The sequence below is a fragment of the Vicugna pacos genome, chromosome 7, assembly GCF_048564905.1.
Source record: "Vicugna pacos chromosome 7, VicPac4, whole genome shotgun sequence".
NCBI lineage: Eukaryota > Metazoa > Chordata > Mammalia > Artiodactyla > Camelidae > Vicugna > Vicugna pacos.
In genome coordinates this window covers 31,337,501-31,357,500 of record NC_132993.1, presented here as the reverse complement: position 1 = coordinate 31,357,500, position 20,000 = coordinate 31,337,501, and the positions used below count along the sequence as shown (strand labels likewise).

The following is a 20,000-nucleotide window of genomic DNA, read 5'->3' as shown; positions in this document are numbered from 1 at the left end:
GCTGATCAGGATATGGCAGTGTGAGAAAATTACTGGCTGGGAATTTGGAATCAGTTTTTTTTTTTTTTCCCAGAGAACAAGACTGCCAAGCTTAAGTCAGAAATATAATTGGACACATATTATGCCAAATAAATTAACTCCATGAAGCCTCTACCTGCTTCCCCAAACCACTGCTGCCTTCTGTGAAGACATGACTTTAATGTATTTCATCTGCTCTTGGCCTTTCCCTTTTGATGTCTGTAGTCAAGGATGTGCTCCTTTTGGCATCAAGAAATAGTTAATCCATTATGTTGTCGTTTAATTAACTATGGTAATTTGTTATGTTAATTCATGGTGTTCTAGAAATTAACCATTCATTATTTCCTGATTGCATCAAATTGGTAATTGTGTTGTCTATTTACATTTTTAAAATTTTATATGAATGTTGTTCTTCTTGGAAGTCAGACCTTCAAGGAGCTGGAAACAGGTCTAGGGACCCTTATGGACATGCCCCACTTTGCCTGCACACCACAGTCTAAAGTTTCATTACTTAGACTCCTGGGCTAAATTGAGATAAACATAGTGTGTAGAGAACTAATATGTAAACTGCATCGCCTTTTTTCTGTGGTCTCATATACACTCCTTCTGGGCTAGCAGTGGGAGGCCACAAGCCAGAACATATCTTTTTAACTGAGAGGACTGAGATCTACATGTTTTACATTTTGACTTAAAAGTCATCTCTATATTTTTTTTCTTCCAGAAGCCCCACCTTAGTAAAAAATATACCTACCAGTTTAGGCTATGGAGCAGCTCTTAATGCCAGTTTGCAGGTAATATCCTTAAAGGTATCTTCCATTATCCTTGTGCTTGAATGTTTTGGCTTTTGGGGGGAGGAGGGGCATGGCTTTGTATTTAGATGGGACGGTGATTATTCTTAATCGTTGGTTTATCATCCAAGTAAGTTGTAGTACCTAGTACTGTAGAAAGCAAGCACTGGTTCTAATTCAAGCTACTTTTGATGTGAAGAAGCAAGAAGGACACCCTGTGGCAAAATCTGGAACACTCGGTTTTCCTGCAAATGCTAGATTGATAGAAACCTTTGCAAATGCATGTGGCTATGCATTAATATTTATCCAGGCTGTCATAAATGATTTCACATCATAGTGCTGGGGAACATGGTGCTTGTGGCAAAAACTTTAAAGTTTAATTATAGTATATAATTTTTATGCAGAGGAGGCAAATGTCAGGACTTCTTTATTTTGAGTTAAGTTCTGGTCATTTTTAAAAAGCAGAGCAACTGCTTATATTATCTTGGGGTATTTCACCATGTGTGAGGACCCTACATTTCACGATGTGGGAGGCCGAGACTGGAGCGGGAAAGTTTGCTGGGGAGAGCTCGTGTTTACATTTTCACATCACACTTCATTTCCTTGGTATCACTGCCACCAGTTGCCCATTGTCTTTCCCACACATTTCACTGATGTGCTTCCAAAATCCTGCATCAGAACTGAAACCCAGGAAAAGCAGATAGACGTTTAAAAAAATGATTGGAAAGGGCATTTTGAAAGTTGTTTTATACCCTCTTCATTTCACTAGGCTGCCTTGGCAGAGAGCAGTTTACCTTTGCTAAGCAACCCGGGACTGATCAATAACGCGTCCAGCGGTCTGCTGCAGGCCGTCCACGAAGACCTCAACGGCTCCCTGGACCACATGGACAGCAATGGCAACAGCAGCCCGGGCTGCTCACCGCAGCCGCACATGTAAGTGTGGCTCCCAGACTCCGTAAGGGGAAGGGCCTGTGTTCACCTGCTTCTCAAACATAGCAGCCTTCTGAAACTTCCAAGAGCGTATCAGTAAAAAAAAAAAAAAAAAAAAAAGCAAGTTTAAGTGGAGCTAAACTGCACCATGTTCGTGATATAGAAAAAATGTCTCAAAATCGGTTTTAATACACCTTTTAAAGTCTCTCCAGTATCCTCTAATTATTATACTGGCAGGGCAGTCCTCCACAAATTCTTAGTGCTCCTAACATTCTCTTGGGGGTAAAACTGTGTCTAAGATGAGTGTACCTCTTATGGGCCATTATCACAGTTTGGTTTGGATGGTGCAATAAGAATATTCATGATGGAATAAGTTGTCGTAATTTTTACTACTATTACAGGTCTCTAAACCGTTTATGAACTGTAGTCAAGATATGGCCCGTTTTTATAAACCGTAAAATGCAAAGTTTAACTGTTACCCACAGTTTACATAGAAGCTAGTAAAGTGTAACTTTTTGCCTGTCTTATAAATCAGTGTAATTACATATTCAACTTTAATTACTGGTGCGTCTGTATTGGCAAGGTTTATATGTTATATTTTATGCAAGACTACGATTCCTATTAATATTTAGCAGCTAACTATATCATTAATTACTCTAAAATCTTTCCCCTACCATCTTTTTAATGGAGCTGAGAGAGTAGATGTATTAAAAATTGATGTATTGTGGATTTCAGAAATGTGTATGACACTTTAAAAAATGCCTGGCCTTATTCAATAGGCCAAGCATATCAGTTTCTTGTTTACTAAAAAGTATGGGCCCTGTTAGAACTTAGAATTCAGGGAAGAATATTAGACTCTGAATCCTGAGCAATTCATTCAGTTGTTAGAATGATTGTAACTTATGTCTATGTTTCTGAGAATTAAACATCACATGTTTCTAATTTCAAGTTATTGCGGTAAGAGTCGTACTTTCTCTCATTCTTACATTTTCTTTCTCTGTTTTTGCATTAAATATCTAGTCAAAGGCCAGAGGGAGAAATAATGGTCTTTCTAGGCGCCTGTTTCCATTTGACCTTTCACAGGGTATTATTGTTGTTGACTTTTTTAGACATCTTATTCTGCTTGACACATTAATGTCTTTAAGATCGTGTACTTAATTGCTTTATAGCGCTTTTACTCTATCACCTTTGTGAAAAACACACGGCGAACGTTAATGCGTTTTATCCGGTTCCAAACCATTACTTTTTCAAAATGGAAAAATTTGTCTTTCGGAAGTGTCTTTAGATGTATTAAATAATACAAAAGAAGTAATAAAACTCGGAGTAGAAAGAACATGAATATATGCTCTTGAGAGTCGCAGTGCTCTAACACAAGGAAAGTGAGCAATCCAACTCAAGTTTTTACATCTCCGCTTTATCCTACCAGCGGCGCGGTGGGGGGGGGGAGCCTGAGGCCTTTTACTTTCAGCCTTTCTCCAGAGTATGCTAATGCTGGCCCCCTGTATAAAATGCTAAGACGATGAAACTTTAAAGAGCAAACAAGAGTTATCCTCTTTTCCCCCTTAAGAAAAAGACCTATTTCAGAGAAATGAAAGGTATTCATAATAAAAGTGTTTACAATGTCGGTACAACTGTCTGCGCTACTAGGCAATGTATAGTGGTTGTTAGGAACCATCTACAGGGGGTGTGTAGGGAAGTGGTTTTTTAAAATGTTGATTGTCCAGTGATAAGAGTCTTAAAATAAACGATGAATGAGGTCAATAAAATAGCTTATTGGACGTTGTTTTTAAGAACCAGAAATCATCATTGGGCTAAATTACAGCATTTTTAGGTTAGCACTATTTTACATTTGGCAATTGCTGTTTTAGATTATTCATCTTGTTCTTAATTTAGTTACAGTTGAATTATAAAATGTCTCAGAAAAAATAGCGTGTGTTAAACAATATATAATAATTGTATATTTCATGCCTAACGTACTGCCACTCTGGGCTTATAAAAGTAAAATATTCATAGTCAATATATCGTACATTTTATGCCTATATGAATTAGTGCATTTGAAAAATATTTATGTGTATTTTCCATAGAGAGAGAAAAGGAAAGCTTCCCTCAGCTTGTTGGAAACAGATTTCAGAAAAGATAAAAGTTAGAGGAAGACTAAATCTTGTCTTTTCCTAAATTATAATCATATTCTTAATTATCTTTCGGAATATTGAGTCAACATTCATTCTTTGATTCTGTTTCCCCTGCTGTCATTAACATTTTGTATATTAGATGTCCAGTATTATTGATGGAATGTCACTTCAGCATTTTATATCTTCATCTTCATAGAGTTTTAAGATGCTTGTACTTAAAGAATATGTTGTCATTTTATGTGTGGTATTAGACAGGGGAAAAATACTATCTAATCTCTCCATCAATATTTGGCTGCACGTAACTGAATGCGCTTCATAGTACTTTGAACATTAAACGGAAGTGAAAGAATTGTTTTACATTTGAATAGCATAGTCATGTGTCCTGAAATTATATCATGGTACTTGTTGTTACTGGCTGGGGGTGGAGGGTTAAGTTGTGCTGATGCAATTGTTAACAAGAGGCAAAGGGCCTCGTGGTATTAGCGTATATGGGCTCTGGTGGCAGATTGTAGGGCTTCCAGTCCCAGACTTAGCACCTAATAGCTGAGGTAGATTTATTTCTTTCCTCAGTTTTCTCAGCTGAAAGTGAGGTAAGTAATAATAATACGTACCTCATAGGAGTTTTGCACGTGAAATGAGTGCCTGGAACATAATAATTGCTCCCTGCTTCCCTCATAGTGCTGTGTTCATAGTTACCGATTTATATTACCTCTCATAATACCTTACTATTGCTATAAAGGAGACCATAAACAATACAAAAATATTTTGTATTTTAATACATTCTTTTAGGCTCTCCATAAATGTGTGGCTACTTTCCTTGATAGTCCCTCTTCTTTTCCTCCCACCTCCTCTTATAATTCATAAAGTAAGTGGACCCACGGAGTGAAACAACATGAGACAGGAATTTGTGGTAGGGAGCACCTGACTCAGCGTCAGTGAGATCAGAGGTTTTTGAGATGAGAAGATGTTATCTCAGATTGTAGGCAATGAGCAATTCGAATAGGATAATATCAGCCCAGAACAGGAATTCATGATATGTGCCTGGAGAACATTGTGTATTTGGTTTGACAGGAATTTAGAATATAAAAAAGGGAAGTAGAATTTAGAGTCTGTCAAGGGGACCGGACTGTTGAGTGTCTAAAACATCAAGCTATGGTGTTTTGTGTCAGTTTGGAGCCTGTTGATGTTATGAGCTTGGCTTTCACTTGCCCAGAGATGTGCTTTGGGAAGAGTAACCTGCAGGTGTGCTGGATGAACTGTGCCTGAGTGGAACTCATGTGTGGAAGGATGTTCTGGAATTGGGAGAGAACTGGAAGCAGAAGATGAGTTCTTACAGTATGTTGTATCTGACTTAAATACAAAACAAGGGGCAGAGAGCAAGGAATCCGTACAGGAAGTGCTGAGAAAAGAAATACCAGAATAAGACAATGGATTGAATGTTGGGGACAAAGAGGAAAATTAGGGGGAAAAAACCATAGCGACTTTAAAAGCCCGCAAGAGAAATGGGGGACACAGAGGACAGGCTCAGGAGGGAAAATGATGATGAGTTCAGTATCTTACTTGCCGAATCCAAGTGTTCTTAGATTCAGGAAAAAACAAAATGGAAACTGTCTCTTCATTTAGTCTTTCTGTTCAACTCTAGAATAGTCAAATCCTATATTGTAAAATATAGAAGTATTCCTGAGATTAGGAGATAAGATGTTTTAAAACTTTAGAAGAGTAGAAGAACTATGGATTAGTGCTTCTTTCCAATTATTCTTAGAGAGCAAGAAATGCCAAATTATCATCCATAGTCTTCATTTTAACACTCCATATTTAACACTCCCCTGTGCTGTGGCTTTTACTCTTAGCACGCCCAGAATGAAGAGTTTGGGAAATTAATGCACGTATTTTGCCTTAACCTTTGGCCTTTTTGCCCTTCCCTTTTTTTGTTTTTCATTCTCTTTCCTTACCTAAATTCTGCCTTTCCGTATGAGCCTAATCCTGTTTTTCTAGGAGGCTTTCCCAAGTAATTTTGACCTACACTCTGCTCCACATTTCTGAAGAGCTTGTCGCTTGTACCACCATCTGGAACTAAGGCTGTGTGTGTGTGTGCGCACATGCACATGTGTTCTTGCACACGTGTGTGCTCATTATGCAGTTATTTCTGGCTTAATGGTAGGTCCCTTAAGGACAGAGACTATGCTTTAGATACATTATAACATATCATAGTTTATGAAACCCCTAACACATTATACAACACAAACGAAGCACTCAATAAACATATGATACTGATTATGAAGAACCAAAATGGGAGATGACAGTTCATTAGAAATGGTTTGACTTCACCAAGCGATCCCTATAAGAGTACAATCCAGGATTCTCGTAGCGTGCTGAAGAAGAAGGGAGAAGAGATTTTAGGAAGAACAGAGAACTAACTCCAATGTTCACTTTTATGAAGGAACCAAGAGATCTTAACTATTGGCAGAGTATACTTGTGAGCTTGTATTTTTAATTTTAATATTTTAGTTAATTAATGTCTTTTAGAGCTGTCCAACTTTATGTGAACAGAAAGTGGCAGGCCTTCACCTCATTTGTGACTATCCTCTGAGGTCTTGGTACATTTTATTTATTGTATTGAAGGTGAATTGAAAATGAAGACAAAAATTACCGAGATTAATAGAGTCCTAATCAGATGACTTCAAGAGGATTCTACCAGAAAGTAGAAAAGAGTAAAGCCAGGTGGAATAATACAGATTCTGCCTAATAACTTTTTTAAAACTTGTTTTGGCGCTTTTCAATCAAGTCGATTTTTTAAATCTTTATTTTCTACTGCTGTTGAAAGAGTTCTAGAGCCTTCATGGTCTTTATGAATGCAAGGGATTCTCCCTGTAAGAGTCAGAGCTGAGGATCATTGCAATTGATAATACTCTTCCCTTCTGCACCTCAGCGCCCACATTCCCTGATTACCAGACTTTGCGGAGTTCTACAGGTTATGGATAAAATTACTTTAGATTTCTATTTTATATCGGTGTTTGCCTCTTACCAAAACTACCTTAACAGTTAGGATTGATGCTGTGTTCAGGAGGAAATAATTTGAACTTATTTCCTTTTCCCATGTGTTAGACTTAAATGAATGAAAAGAGAAGAAAACAATTGGAGTAGACCTGGAAGGTAAACTCATACTGGTAGCATCAGTCCATCTCCTGCCTCCTTCCAAACTTGAGGCAGAAAGAGAAATTTAATGATGTACTCGCCGTATTTAGTTCAACTGTTGTTTCTTTTTTATTAAGTAGTTGTTTCTCCTCACTCTCAATGAGTTAGCTCAGATTTGCCTTTTCTTTCTCTTGTGAGAATGTTAAAATGAGGTTCCCATTTTTATATTTTCAGATTTTGTTTCTAGAGATCAAAACGAATGTTCTTCCTGAGCTCGTTTTGTACCGAGGTCTTCACGCACAAAGCCTTCTCCCATGTCATGTCGGTCCCCCGTCTGATGATTAGAGTCTCCTGCTGTTGAGTTTTCAGATCATTTCTTCCGTGTCATTCCTGAGTCTTCTCAGCCTCCATGCCATCTCAAAGTTCTACTTGCTAATACTCTATAATTAGTTGCAGGCGATTATTATTTTCTCCCTCTTATTTAAGCAAATATTTGAAGTTTGCAAGTTAATGATCTTCTATATAGAATCAGAATGTTAACATGTCTCATATAAGACTAGAAAATACATTTGTTGTGTACTTAGAAGCCAAAACTTTAGGGTAAGGAAATCAAAGTCTGAGGCATCACACAAAAGAGGAGTAGTGTAGTGTTATTTCAGGACTGCAGTGGAGATCACATTAATCTTTTTTATTAACATGTTGAATGCACATTCTGCGTGCCCTAGAACTTTCGATACAGTGCGTGTCCCGGTCATCTTTACAACACCCTCTGCTTCTTGAGAGCCTCAGTTTGTTGTATCTTTCCAGTGATCAACACCAGGCTCTCCTGGGAGTAAGAACTTTGCAACCAAAGACAGCTGAAAGGGACTTCCAGAGTCCCACTTTGTAAAACAGCATTGAAAATCTAATATAAATTGTGAATTATCATGAAACATAATGAAAATATTCAAGTATATAATATTACCTTTCTTCCTTCTATTCTCTTTGGCTGCCTTAAAATTTAAATCGCTGTTTGTAGGCACATGTAGAATTTGCAGACCCTACACCTTTGGCTGGTGATATTTTTATATAAAATCCCTGCAGATCTTAGATCTCTCTGTGGGCAAAAGCATTTGAAATTGGAGTGGCTCTGGATATCAGAGGAAAGCAGTTGAAAGTGAGTGACAACTCGAGCAAGTGGAATGCTCTCTCATTGTTTTCATGCCTGTTAAGCCTGCACAATTTTTGCTGATATTTTGGATCATTAAGATGCACCAAGAAGCTCTGAACATAAAAGCATTTGGGGGGCTTTACATCTGTTTTCACAGATTTTCTAATTCACAATTTTCCCCTCATCTTTAATTTTTTTTCCCCTACCATTTCTGGGCCTCTTATAATTTTCATTCTGATTTAATTCCATTTGTATTTAATCTCTAAACTTTTTTTTTATTATTAACTTTGCTAGTTAGCTTTGAGATCTCTTTCCAAAGTGATTGTACAGAACTTATGACTATGCCAGCTCTTTATCATCTCATCTTTTTTTTTTTTTTTAAAGTGCGACAAGTGTGGCTCAGTAGCTGCTCTTCTTTTTTACATTATTCCAGTCCCCGTATGTGGCACTTACAACTCATTCTCGTTCTTCCTAATAAAAAGGTCCTCCCAGAGATACAGTGCCTTCAGCTAAAAAGTGCTGTACCCCCACCGTGCCAATTGTGGAAATTTGTGGGTTCCTGTAGGGTTTCAAAGGATTTTTATAGAACTATACAGATGGTATCTGACATCCGTGGTATGAATCTCCACAATTTAGGCAAAGCGTGTCAGAAAACTTTTAGCTGACAGTATTGTAGCTTACTGCTTCTGTTTTATATCTAAAGAAAATACTTTGTTAGCGGGTACATCTTGGTTTACACTAACACTAGGTGAGCCTTAGAAATTTCCTTTCACTAAGGGTCAAAAATTAATTGATGGAATTGTTTAAAAATGAATATTATTATTCACTATTAATCTTTTCCTTCTAGTACCAGGGGAAAATGAAGGTTTTTACATACCCATATGGTATTTTAACTCAGCTTTTGACATAGGGCTTAAGGAAGTGGATGTCTATTTGGTGAGTATGTGTATTTATTTATGATGTAAAGTTGACTATCACTTTAGAATACGACTTAATGTGAAGGTAATTTACATAAGTCTATTTTAATAAATGTTAAAATTATATTCATTTTGACTACTTTGGGAGACTTTTAAATTACCGTTCAAATAAGTACAACAAAATACTTGAAAACTTTGACACCAATAAATGCAGTTTAAAATGTTATCTCAGGTTTCCTACATTCTATAACCAGGTTCTTTCATTAGGATAGACTTAAATAGTTTATGTAAGCAATAGATGACCAACAAATTTTACACAACTAGTGGAAACTAACATTCTTGTCAGTTTGCTCGACATTATCCTGATCTTTGAAGGCGGAAAATGGTGTAACATCAGCAAGACGTTGAAAAGGCAGGAGCGAAAGTAATCACTGGTCACATAACGTTATCTTACTCTGGATAAATTTACATTTGCCGCATTAAATCCAAGGTCCCTTTTGTTAATTAGCAGGTCAGAGAGGGACGTAATCCACTAGATTTAGAATAAAAGATAAATATTGTTTTTGCTCCCTATTCCATTCTCATGTTTAGAACTAACAGAGCATAACTAAGCACAGTTCAGGAGGAAACTGAACACTGAGTCAGACCTCCTGTTGAATTTGAGCAAAGGCATAGTTCCAGCAGGGCAGCCAGTCTCGGAGATTAGACAGACCCATTGACAGAAACCGTATGTAATCCGAGTGGAGAGTAATCTCTGTAAAGATATCCAGGAAACAGCTTCACCCCAGCCAGCCCTGAATGGGCAGTTTGGCAAGGGAGACAAGCCACAGTCCAGAAAAATGGGTGCACCACATCCGGGAGGACTGGCCGGGCATAGGGCCCAACTATAGGACTTGAGATCATGATCTTCAAGGAGCCAGACCAAGTTATCAAAGAGGAAATTAGAGAGAAGTGGGAACATTTGTGTGCCCAAATACCCATCCTTACATTTCTGCCTGAAACCCAGTCCAAGGAACAAGGCAAAAACAGTTGGGATGAAAGGTTGAAAGGAGTTTGGGAGTAGTAGCAAGAAGCTGACTTAATGGCCAAATGTCAAGATATAATTTAGACTTTCTTTTGTTTCACTGGCCAGCAGATTTGACACTTAAAGGTCCTTAGAGCCATAGCTGGATGTTCATTGAAAGTTACCATTTATGAGACACAAAATGGAATGGTACCAGTTGTATCTCAGTGGACAACTGTTTTGATTCTGAGATTGGGCACAATATGCTTGTACTCATCCATGATCAAAGTAATTACATCTATATTTTCATTTTATTACAGCTGTTTTGGTCACATCTATTTTTTTTTATAAATAGAATGGTAAATCTCAGAGAATTTAATTGTGTGTATGTTTTTTTTTAATCAGCACTAAAGCAAAACTATCTGAAATCATTTGGGAGTGAGCCTCCAAATCATGTAAAATCCAGTTTCTTTAAATAATGTTGCATAAATTTAAATAAATTACAATATAATGTTGAAGGTAAGGGCAAGAAATCTTAGAGAAATTTGATATACATATATATGCATGCAATTTATAAAATTATGTTTCATTAACCCTAATCCACCTTTCTGTTATATTTCTTAGAACTTCTGTTGACTTTAAATGGAACTTTGGAACTCTAGCTTGGGGTTAGATCTTCTGGGATGTAGGCTAGAATTATAAACAGCATCCTTCAGAATGGCACTGTATCTTAGAAGAGAAAATGTTATTACAATTATCAGAAAATAATATTCCTTTGCAATCAAACACGAAATAGCTGCATTTTTTAGAAGATAGACTGGGAGTTATGGTTTATTAAATACATTAGGATTAAAGTTGTACTCTGACTTTAAGATGAAAAATTAAAATTTATTTGCCTGTTTATCCTTACCCACAGTGAAAAGGTATGGAAAATATGGTAGGGCATTTTCTAATTATATTCTGAACAAAGCAAGCCAAACAAGGTATATACGGAGTGAGGAATCATTTGTTCACTCCAATTTTTCTATCCTCTCTTGAAGGGTGTACATTTCTGAAAGGAAGAGTATTTTCCTTTTCATCAAGAGATAAGCAGGATTTGTATCTGTTGAACTGGAATGATGATTCTGGGTACCGTCCTAATGGCAGCTACGTGCAAACTCATCCAAATCAAAAGAAAAGTCAGTTGTTCAACATAAGAATGTTTGTGGTAAATGTCATTTTAAATTACAAAAGAGAAAACAGTCTTGCAAAATAACAAGTTGGAAAAATACTGAGTCATGCTAGAAAAGATGTTTTGTAATTTCTTACTAGATAAAGATTTAATTTATAATTTCTAGTTGTTTTTAATTATATTGCCTTGTTCACTTCTGTACCTAAGAGAATTAAATATTTCCCTAATGTGTGCTTAAATTTAGAATATAAAAAATTCTAGATTTTAGTGGAAGAAATCAGGATTCTCATTTCAAAAGAATAAAATCATAAATAGAATTAAGTAAATCATTTCTTAATGACTATATAAATAACTTTGGTTATTTAATTACTCACATTAGCCTAAGATCATCTCTTATTTTAAAAAGTACTAGCAAAATCTTTTCTTTTAAAAGTAAACCTTTCCATTTAAAACTTTAGTTTCATTTATTAGCTTATTCCTGTGATATGTTAAACTAAAATACTTCCTAAACAATCACTCTAAAAGTTAACAAATGTTTAAGAAACATGAATTGTTTCTCATTTCAACCTGACTTTATATAAATGGAGATAACTAAACTTGCAATTTCTTAAGTCTACCATTAAATTCCAAATATAATTGTATCATTTCCTTGTGCATATACTAGAAGGAAATGAGTAAAATTGAATTTCCACAGTCTCCATTTTTCATATGCTTTCTAAATGAGCATCAGTTATTTTACCAGTTTTCCTGTGAATCTTCTTCTTAGAAAAAAAAAAATGACTTTTTAAAAAATGTTCTATTTGATGTGGTTGTATTCCAAGATAGCAGTCAGTAGAAGTTAGCTACTCAGAAATAAATCAAACAAAACCAAAAACTGAGCCTCCTAAGACTAAACCTTCCATCTTAATAAAGGATTCTGTGTTTACATTTCGGAATTCATGTTACATCTTCAAAACAATGTTACTTATGTAGTAAGCATGAAGGTTTTGCCATTAGCAAATCTGAACTAATTGAATAAAAATTTTACTTAAACATATGAAATTATAGTTAAAGTGCTAATCATATACGTTGATTTTTAAATGCTTATGTATAGTTATTACTCATTCAACAGCTTTGTGCCAAGTACTAGACAGACGTTATAGGTAGGTAAAAGAAAATCTTATCCACGTATTTCTTTTTAATGACATTAAAATTTTAATGCTATTTTTTGAAAGAGTCAAAATCAGTGCAAATCAATGGGCAGCAGTGGCCTATAGCAATGCCCAGCCAATTCTGATATTTTTAAATACCATTTATTAACAATTAAGATATAACAATATATAAGAGATATGGAAGAATTTATATGGTTCTAAACATTTTCTGTTAGATTTAACCAATGTATCCCATGTAGGTTAAAGGTATAGAAACTAAGTTAAGTAGAAGTAAGTATTAAGAAACTTAAAAATTAATAACTTGAACAAATCGTTGTTGAGAAGGAAATAGGTGTGAGGTTTAAGGGCTTATACGTATTTCAGTACATCCGGTATATTTCTCAGAGTACTATATACGTAAATTCATTTTGCTGGATAAAGATTACTATATTGGGCCAAATAAAATTATTTTCCATAGGAAAACTGAAGCATGAGGGCCTTAAGGCTATTTCTGAGGATAGGATTTTTGAATATTATCCATGGAGTAACTTTTTTTTAGTAAGGATTTGCAGTTACTGATAGAAGCGTGTTATATCCTTCAGGATGCTAGGGCCGGGGAAGAGGTTAAAAATTATTCTTATAGGATTGTTTAAAGATGTATCATATCTCATTGTAAAAAGATGTTTATTGCTTTTTTTCAATGCGTACACTTTATTAAATATATTAAATACTTTCTGAAATAACTAAGATTATCTGAAAAAAGATACAGGGGAATCTCCTATCATGAGTAAACCACATAAAAGTAATTTTAATCTAGTCTTACTTTTAGTCTTGACTTGTAAACATTTGATACAATTAACTTTAAATTGCCTGATACTGCCCATATTGTAGATATTCATGGTAAGCTTTTCTTCACAGCATTTGTTGACCTCTTTCATAACATTTAAGACCTAAAATTTTTATCATTAGTTTCTCAGTATCAATAAATATTGCATTTCTGAAAGCCTAATCCAGTTTACATTGTGCCACTGAATTTTTCCTGTATGACGACACTGTGTAAGTATTTTAATCATTACATTTGATGGTATCTAAATAAGGAAACACCATTGTGACTCTACAGTCTAACATCTATTGACAACTACATTTTTAACACCTCAGTTTAAGAGAACTTCATTCATAGTACTTTCTTATTCTAAAGAAAAACTGGAACTGTTTATAGGATCTTTTACTTAATCTTGAATAAGGACAAAAATGAAGACAATTTACATTCCTCTGGAGGATACACTGTGTGACCACAATCTAAAGTAAAGAGGTAAAGTTTTCCATTATAACTTGACTCTTCGCTGAGGATGTAGGTAACATTAACATTTCTTCAGGCTTTCATGGGTGCCTAGGGTACTTATAAATTCCACAACTAAAGAAACAACACTTTTCTCTAGGTAACAAATCAGTCCACTAATGTAGATAGTCCTCTGTGTTTTTGGTATATACCATTATGAGGGTGGGCTATAAAACTGAGAGATTAATGGAGGGTATAAAAATCAACTGCCTCTTTGCATTTGGTTTGCATTTCCTTCCAGCAGAGGCTTGGCAGGCTGAATGGAGCAGAGATGAATTTCAGTCATTTAAATTGAATAAACGTTTATTGAACACCTATTATGTGCAACATATTCTGTTGGAAACTGGCAGATGATCTGTATCTACAAAGAGGTAAAAAACCTCTAACAGAGGGAAGGATATGTACAAAGATAATGGGAGAGTTCGAATAAAGGAAGGAAAAAAGTTATAACCAAATTACAGATTCAGGCTTAAATGTACTTATACATGCGGAGAATTATTAAAGTCTTCGTGAAGCATCTAGCTTTGAGTTTTGCACAACACGAAATAGATTTCTGTTTGAAATTTATGATATTTGACTGTGTTTTGTTGATGGAAATAGCCATCTTAAACTTTTTCAGCCTAATATTAAGCAGAGATGAGGAAGCAGAAGATAGATACAAAGGATTTGAAGATATAAGCCAAGGTGACTAAGACACAAAGCATGAGTCTCATTCAGAGAGCGGATAATTCTTTTGCCTTGGAGTGGGGTAGGCAGTCTGCCTAGAGAGGAATATCTGTAGGATGAGATTGGATGAGAATTTGGGAGCTGTGTCTCAAGAGTTTATTAATCTCCAGGTTGATGATGGGGTAGGGCATTAGAAAATTCACCAGTTATTTGGAGATTCTTAGCTCGGACCTCAAGGGTGTATGTTACTTCTTTTTAAAAAGACTTACCTGTTTTCTTCTTTGCTACTCATCTCTGGAAGTACTATACTGTTTCACTAGAGAAAGTGTCCATATTTCCTGCTATATTCCCTCAATATTCAATTTTAAAATACATTTTTCTTAAAAATGACATAAGAACATAGACGGAAATTTTTAAATAAATAAAATTTCTGGAGATCAAGTATCAGCTGCCTTTATGAATGTGGCCATTGCTACTGTTCATAGCTTCATCACAGAGAAGACTAGAAACAAATTTTTTTCAACGTCTTCCCCTCGTCTATTTTCTAATGTCCAAGTTTTCTGGGATCCACTATCCCTTCTCCTTGAGCGTTAAAGCAACAAATATAAAGATTCATCAAAATTGAATATGTGTTATCAAGAGTCATCGTCTATTTTAACTTTTAGAATTTTTGACAGAGATTAGGCTCATCTTGGCAGAGTATAAGAGGGAACAATCTCACATACATATAAATTTAAGAGCAATGTATACAAAACTTTTTAGCCTACAACCAACGGCCTGAATTCTTCACTTCTCACCACTGTTCTAATCCTGCTGCCTTAGTCCTGCCCATCATTGCCTTGGTACACAGTGAGCTCCTAACCGGTAACCCTATCCCAGTAGCCTGTATTCCACATGCACTTTGCAAATTCCTAAAACTCTTCTATCTTTTCACTGCCATGCTCAGAAACCATCAATAGCCCTTCAGCTGGCAGAGAATAAATTTTAAGCTCTATAAAATGCAACTCAAGGGCCCTTCACCATCTGACCTTGTTCTGCTTTCGAATATTTCTTTATTACCAATTCTTCTTTCTCCCTGGCCTCTGCACATACTCAGGTTTCCCATAACACCTCTAAAATTCTCCATTGTTTACCCATTTCCACTCAGAATGCCCTTTTTCTCAACTCTGCATAATGAACATTTTCATATATTGCAAAGCCTACCTGAAATGACACACTCCTCTGTCACACAGATCATTGAGTGCATTGCCTGAATGGATCTCCTGTCTTTCATAACATACTTTCTGTCATGGTATATAGATCACATTTCTAATGGTATCTAAGTTGCCTGTGTGTGTGTCTTGAAGACTGCCTCTATTAGACTGTAAACTCTCTGAGAACAGGAACCGCTGTCCATGTCCGTCCCTAGCCTAGCGGTTTGCATGTAACGTTCACTGAATTGATGTTTTCAATTCCAACAAGAAGTAACATTTATCCTTCTAGGAGTGTTTCCAGGTCAGTTAACTGACTATGAACCTCTCTGTCAGGGAATAGTAACAGATTTTCTCTCTCTCCATCAATAAATACTTTCCCTGTAATTATCTAAAGAACTTCCAAATAGCTTTCTAAATCTCCCAAGTGTAAATTATATCAAATTAGGAGGTTGGCTATTTCGTCTTCAAGCAAGAAATAGAAATCACTGCTTTTCTACAGTAAATAGTAGGTAGTGGACTTGGAATTGTTGAATTAGAAATCTTGTGTTTCATGGGCAGAACAGTTTTTTAAACTGTTCACAAAGAGTTCCTGGATTCTAGTTTGAATATTCATCATCTGCCAAGTGGATAATTTACATTAAAGTCAAAGGTGAAGTTTCTTCCAAATCCACTTAAAGGAATAGGACATATTTTATCAGGTTTGGAAGAACTACTGAAGTGACTGTCAAGGTAAATACGTCTACCTTCTGTCTGCGCCCTTCTGTGCCAGAAGTTTTACTCTTCTGTGATAATTTAGATGTCAGATATGTATTAAGTGCCCAGTAAATAAATTAAGGACCAGGCATCATAGACCCCTGCCTTAAGACATGTTAAAAAAATAAGTCTACTTACTACCTTTATTCAAGATCTCACAATGAGACCAAAAAAATCAGTTATTCCACTAGATTTTTTTTCTTTTTGTTCATAAGTTAAAAACAAAAACCAAAAAACTAAATCCTCAATGTTTCAAATGTTATCAACTGTTTTACTCCTGGAAACGACTGATTCAGTTTGTTCAAAGTAGCTTCTACTTTAGTTATTATTGTTTCTTTTGGCAGGGGGAGTAATTAGGTATGTATGTATGTATGTATTTATTTATTTTAATGGAGGTACTGGGGATTGAACTCAGGACCTTCTGCATGTTAGCATGCACTCTACCACTAAGCTATACTTTTCCCTCTTTAGTTATTACTAAGAACTCTATTAAGGACTGTGGTTTAATCTGTAAGACACCTTAAGTTGTAACTGAAGGGAGAAGTCTATAAATTTCAAATCAGGCTGGGAAAAATGGCTTGATGAATATCTGAACCATCCAGATCTTATTCATACCTGGAAAGAGTTTTTTCACCCAGATAGTCAAGAATTTCTTCTTTTTTTTTTATCCATCTGAACATGTTCTTCCTTTACTACCTTTAATGAATTCCATTAGGGATATATGTGCTTTGGGATTCTGCTTAGAGGCAAATAATCTCTCCCAGTTGTTAACTCCTCCAGTATCACTTAATTGCTGTTTCTCTTATTGCACTTACGGCTGGCAATCTTGTACATATTTAAGCACATATTTCTCTCATCCCAGACAGTAAGTTCTTTGATAGATGCATAAATGCCCCCACAGTGCCTTATATCTAGAAAGTATGCAATAAACTTTTGTTAAATTAATAACTGGCAATGAGATAATGGTAATATGTTATTGGCTTTTCCTGTCAAAGTGAGATTGATGTTCTTTATGTCATTATGGACACGGGGGACGTGACTCAATCCACAGCATAAAGGAACTTTTGGCAGAAAATGTATTTTCTATGTCTCTTAAAATTTCCATCCTTTAGTCAACTTTGAGTTCATCTGTTTAAGGTTTCTCCAGCTGAATATATATTATCAGACTTCATAAACCCCAGTGTGTATATAGCACATGTGATGCAGGCCTGGACCATTCAATGCATGTAAGTTAATGATTTGAATGACAAGCTAATGATGAGGCCTGGGATGGATGGCTGAGGAGAGTAAGTGCAGGGGCTCTGTCTATGGAGCATTTCAATGATGGCCCCTCTACTCTGAAATTTACTTTTCTCTGTTGATCTTAAAATGATCAGAGATATGACTTGGGATTTTGGCTTAGTGTTTTAGTGTTCAGAAATGCATTAGTAAATCATTCTTAGGAATAATTGTAATAATATGTTGTGTCAGTTTGTTCCTTTTATTTTATAACCTTAAATGTACTTTTAAGGAAGTGTAGCTGGTCATTACTTTCATAGCCCTAATGCCTGGCATTTGATATGTGGGGCGCATGTATCTTTGTTTTATGATATAGGAATATGAATAAAAGTCTTATTTTATAGAAGGGCTATATTTAGTTCATACATTGTTTAAAAATTAATTCATGTATTTATACTATAACTTCTTACCAAAAAAGGATTTCAGGTTGTAATTATATCATGACTATATCCAACATGTATCACTTATGACCCAGTCACTGTTCCATGTGTTTCACATATACAAAAAAATTATTCCTTGTAACTACTGTGTAAAGTAGGTACTTTGTTATCTCTGCATTATGAATAAAGAAACAGAGGTACAGAGACATTAAGTAACTTCCTCAAGATCACACAGCGAGGAAGTTAAGGAGCCAGGATTTAAACCCAAGCATTTTCTCCTCAAAGCCGACTAAATTTTTAAACACTGTATTATTAACCACTTAACCGCTGCTGCATGACTAAAGATTATAAATGAGGTGCCTAAATTATTCAAGATTACTTTCTGCTACAACTTACAAGTTAATCAAAATACTAAAGACATAAAAAATATTGTATTTAATTATACCCTGTTCATTAAAACCCTTTCCATGACTCTACTGGAGAAGAGGATACATGAGGACGTGGTGAGCCTGGCATAGACAGGGGATTACTTTAAAGGCATTCCTTTATTTTATTTGACTTGTCAGAGAGGTTTCTTTGGTGAAGGGTAGCTTCTTTCCTGGAAGAAAATCTAATTAGCCTATAGTGGTATAACACATGGTCCCTTGAAGAATTTGAAAAAATAAACACTGCAGAGAGAGCTACTTTTTTCAAGAGCAGATTAAATGACCCTCACATCCTGTAATGGGAGTAGGAAGGGAACAATACTGCTAATGGCCCCAGAAGAGACTAATTTCCAGTTCATCCTTCAGCCCACCAAACGCATGTGGTTTCCTTGGGATCCATTCTTTTGACTTGGCATACAAGACAAGTGAAAACACATCTAATCTGTGAAATAGGAGCACTGAATAAAATTGCTTGATACAGTATTAGGATTCAAAGATCCTGTAGTTTGGGATATCAGAACGATCAAGGGAAAAAAAGGCTTTGGAGGCTCAAGGTCGGAGGTCAGTGAAAGCTGGACAGTCAGACTACTTAGAAGTAGATAAGATGGAAGTTGGTCCTTAAATGGAGACGGGATGTGCACAGGGAGAACACAGTGAGGAGGGAGTTCCAGGTACCCACGGTGAGCTGAAGAGGAAAGCACAGACTGAGTCAGCATGAGAAACAGCTTGGGGCAGGAACTGAACACAATGTGTTAAGGACGATGTTTTGAGTCGGGAATAGAAGTTACCATTCAGAACTGCTGTTGTACACAGAGCGCTGAGGCCTGCTCCCTGAGAATGGCTGAAGGGTGTTGGCTTAGTCTTGTCTCATTCCCCCATGTCTCAGTTCAGGTTGATTTCTGTACAAGGCAATGACATAACGAAATAAATTGCTTGTGTGCTAAAATTCTCTGAGGAATGTAATGGGACATGCCTTTATAGCTGTCCTTTTAGAAGAATTCTCTCGTTAGGCTTGTATTTTAGAAATACATCCTGTTTGTTATTCCTCTTTATCCGGAACTTGAGACTTTCCCACATGTTCTTTATTCAAATAAAAATCCAAACCAGGAAAGTAAACACAAATGAATCAGATACTCAAGATATTCAGCTTCAGCTAAGGGGACAGTGGCGATGGAACAGGAGATTAGGAAGCAGAGTCCAGACTAAGGAGACCTCCTACGTCTTCTCAGAGCCCTGAGGACGTTAAGACATGCCAGCTGCACAAGAGGTCAAATCTTTAGCTGAAGTTATTAGAAACCCCAAAAACTTTTAATTGACTTGAGGTTAACACCTTAGAACAGTGCTAGATATCTATGTATGTCTTGCCAATTACTCAATATCTGTTTAGAATTTAAACTTGAAAGTTTCTAATATTCATAGGTCATTTATGAGACCTAATTAGAAAAAGGTTCTATTATATTAATCTTAGGAATCTATTCTAATCACTTCCAGTACTTAAGAGTTTAGCATTCACTAAAATGTTCTGAATCGCAGAATGAACCTGGAAAATCTAAAATTATAAATTCAACCTATAATGATTATTAAATCAAAAC

The 20,000-nt window shown here is 35.9% G+C and overlaps 1 protein-coding gene across 9 annotated transcripts in view; it reads left to right on the top strand.

Moving 5' to 3' along the window:
• FOXP2 (forkhead box P2) overlaps window positions 1–20,000 on the top strand; it is a 498,059-nt gene that overhangs the window by 470,389 nt on the left and 7,670 nt on the right. For all 9 annotated transcript variants that reach the window (XM_072964634.1, XM_072964637.1, XM_072964632.1 and 6 more), the window contains 2 exons: window positions 740–809; window positions 1,576–1,739. In XM_072964634.1, the coding sequence (XP_072820735.1) occupies window positions 740–809; window positions 1,576–1,739 (234 nt within the window). The remainder of the gene's footprint in view (window positions 1–739; window positions 810–1,575; window positions 1,740–20,000) is intronic.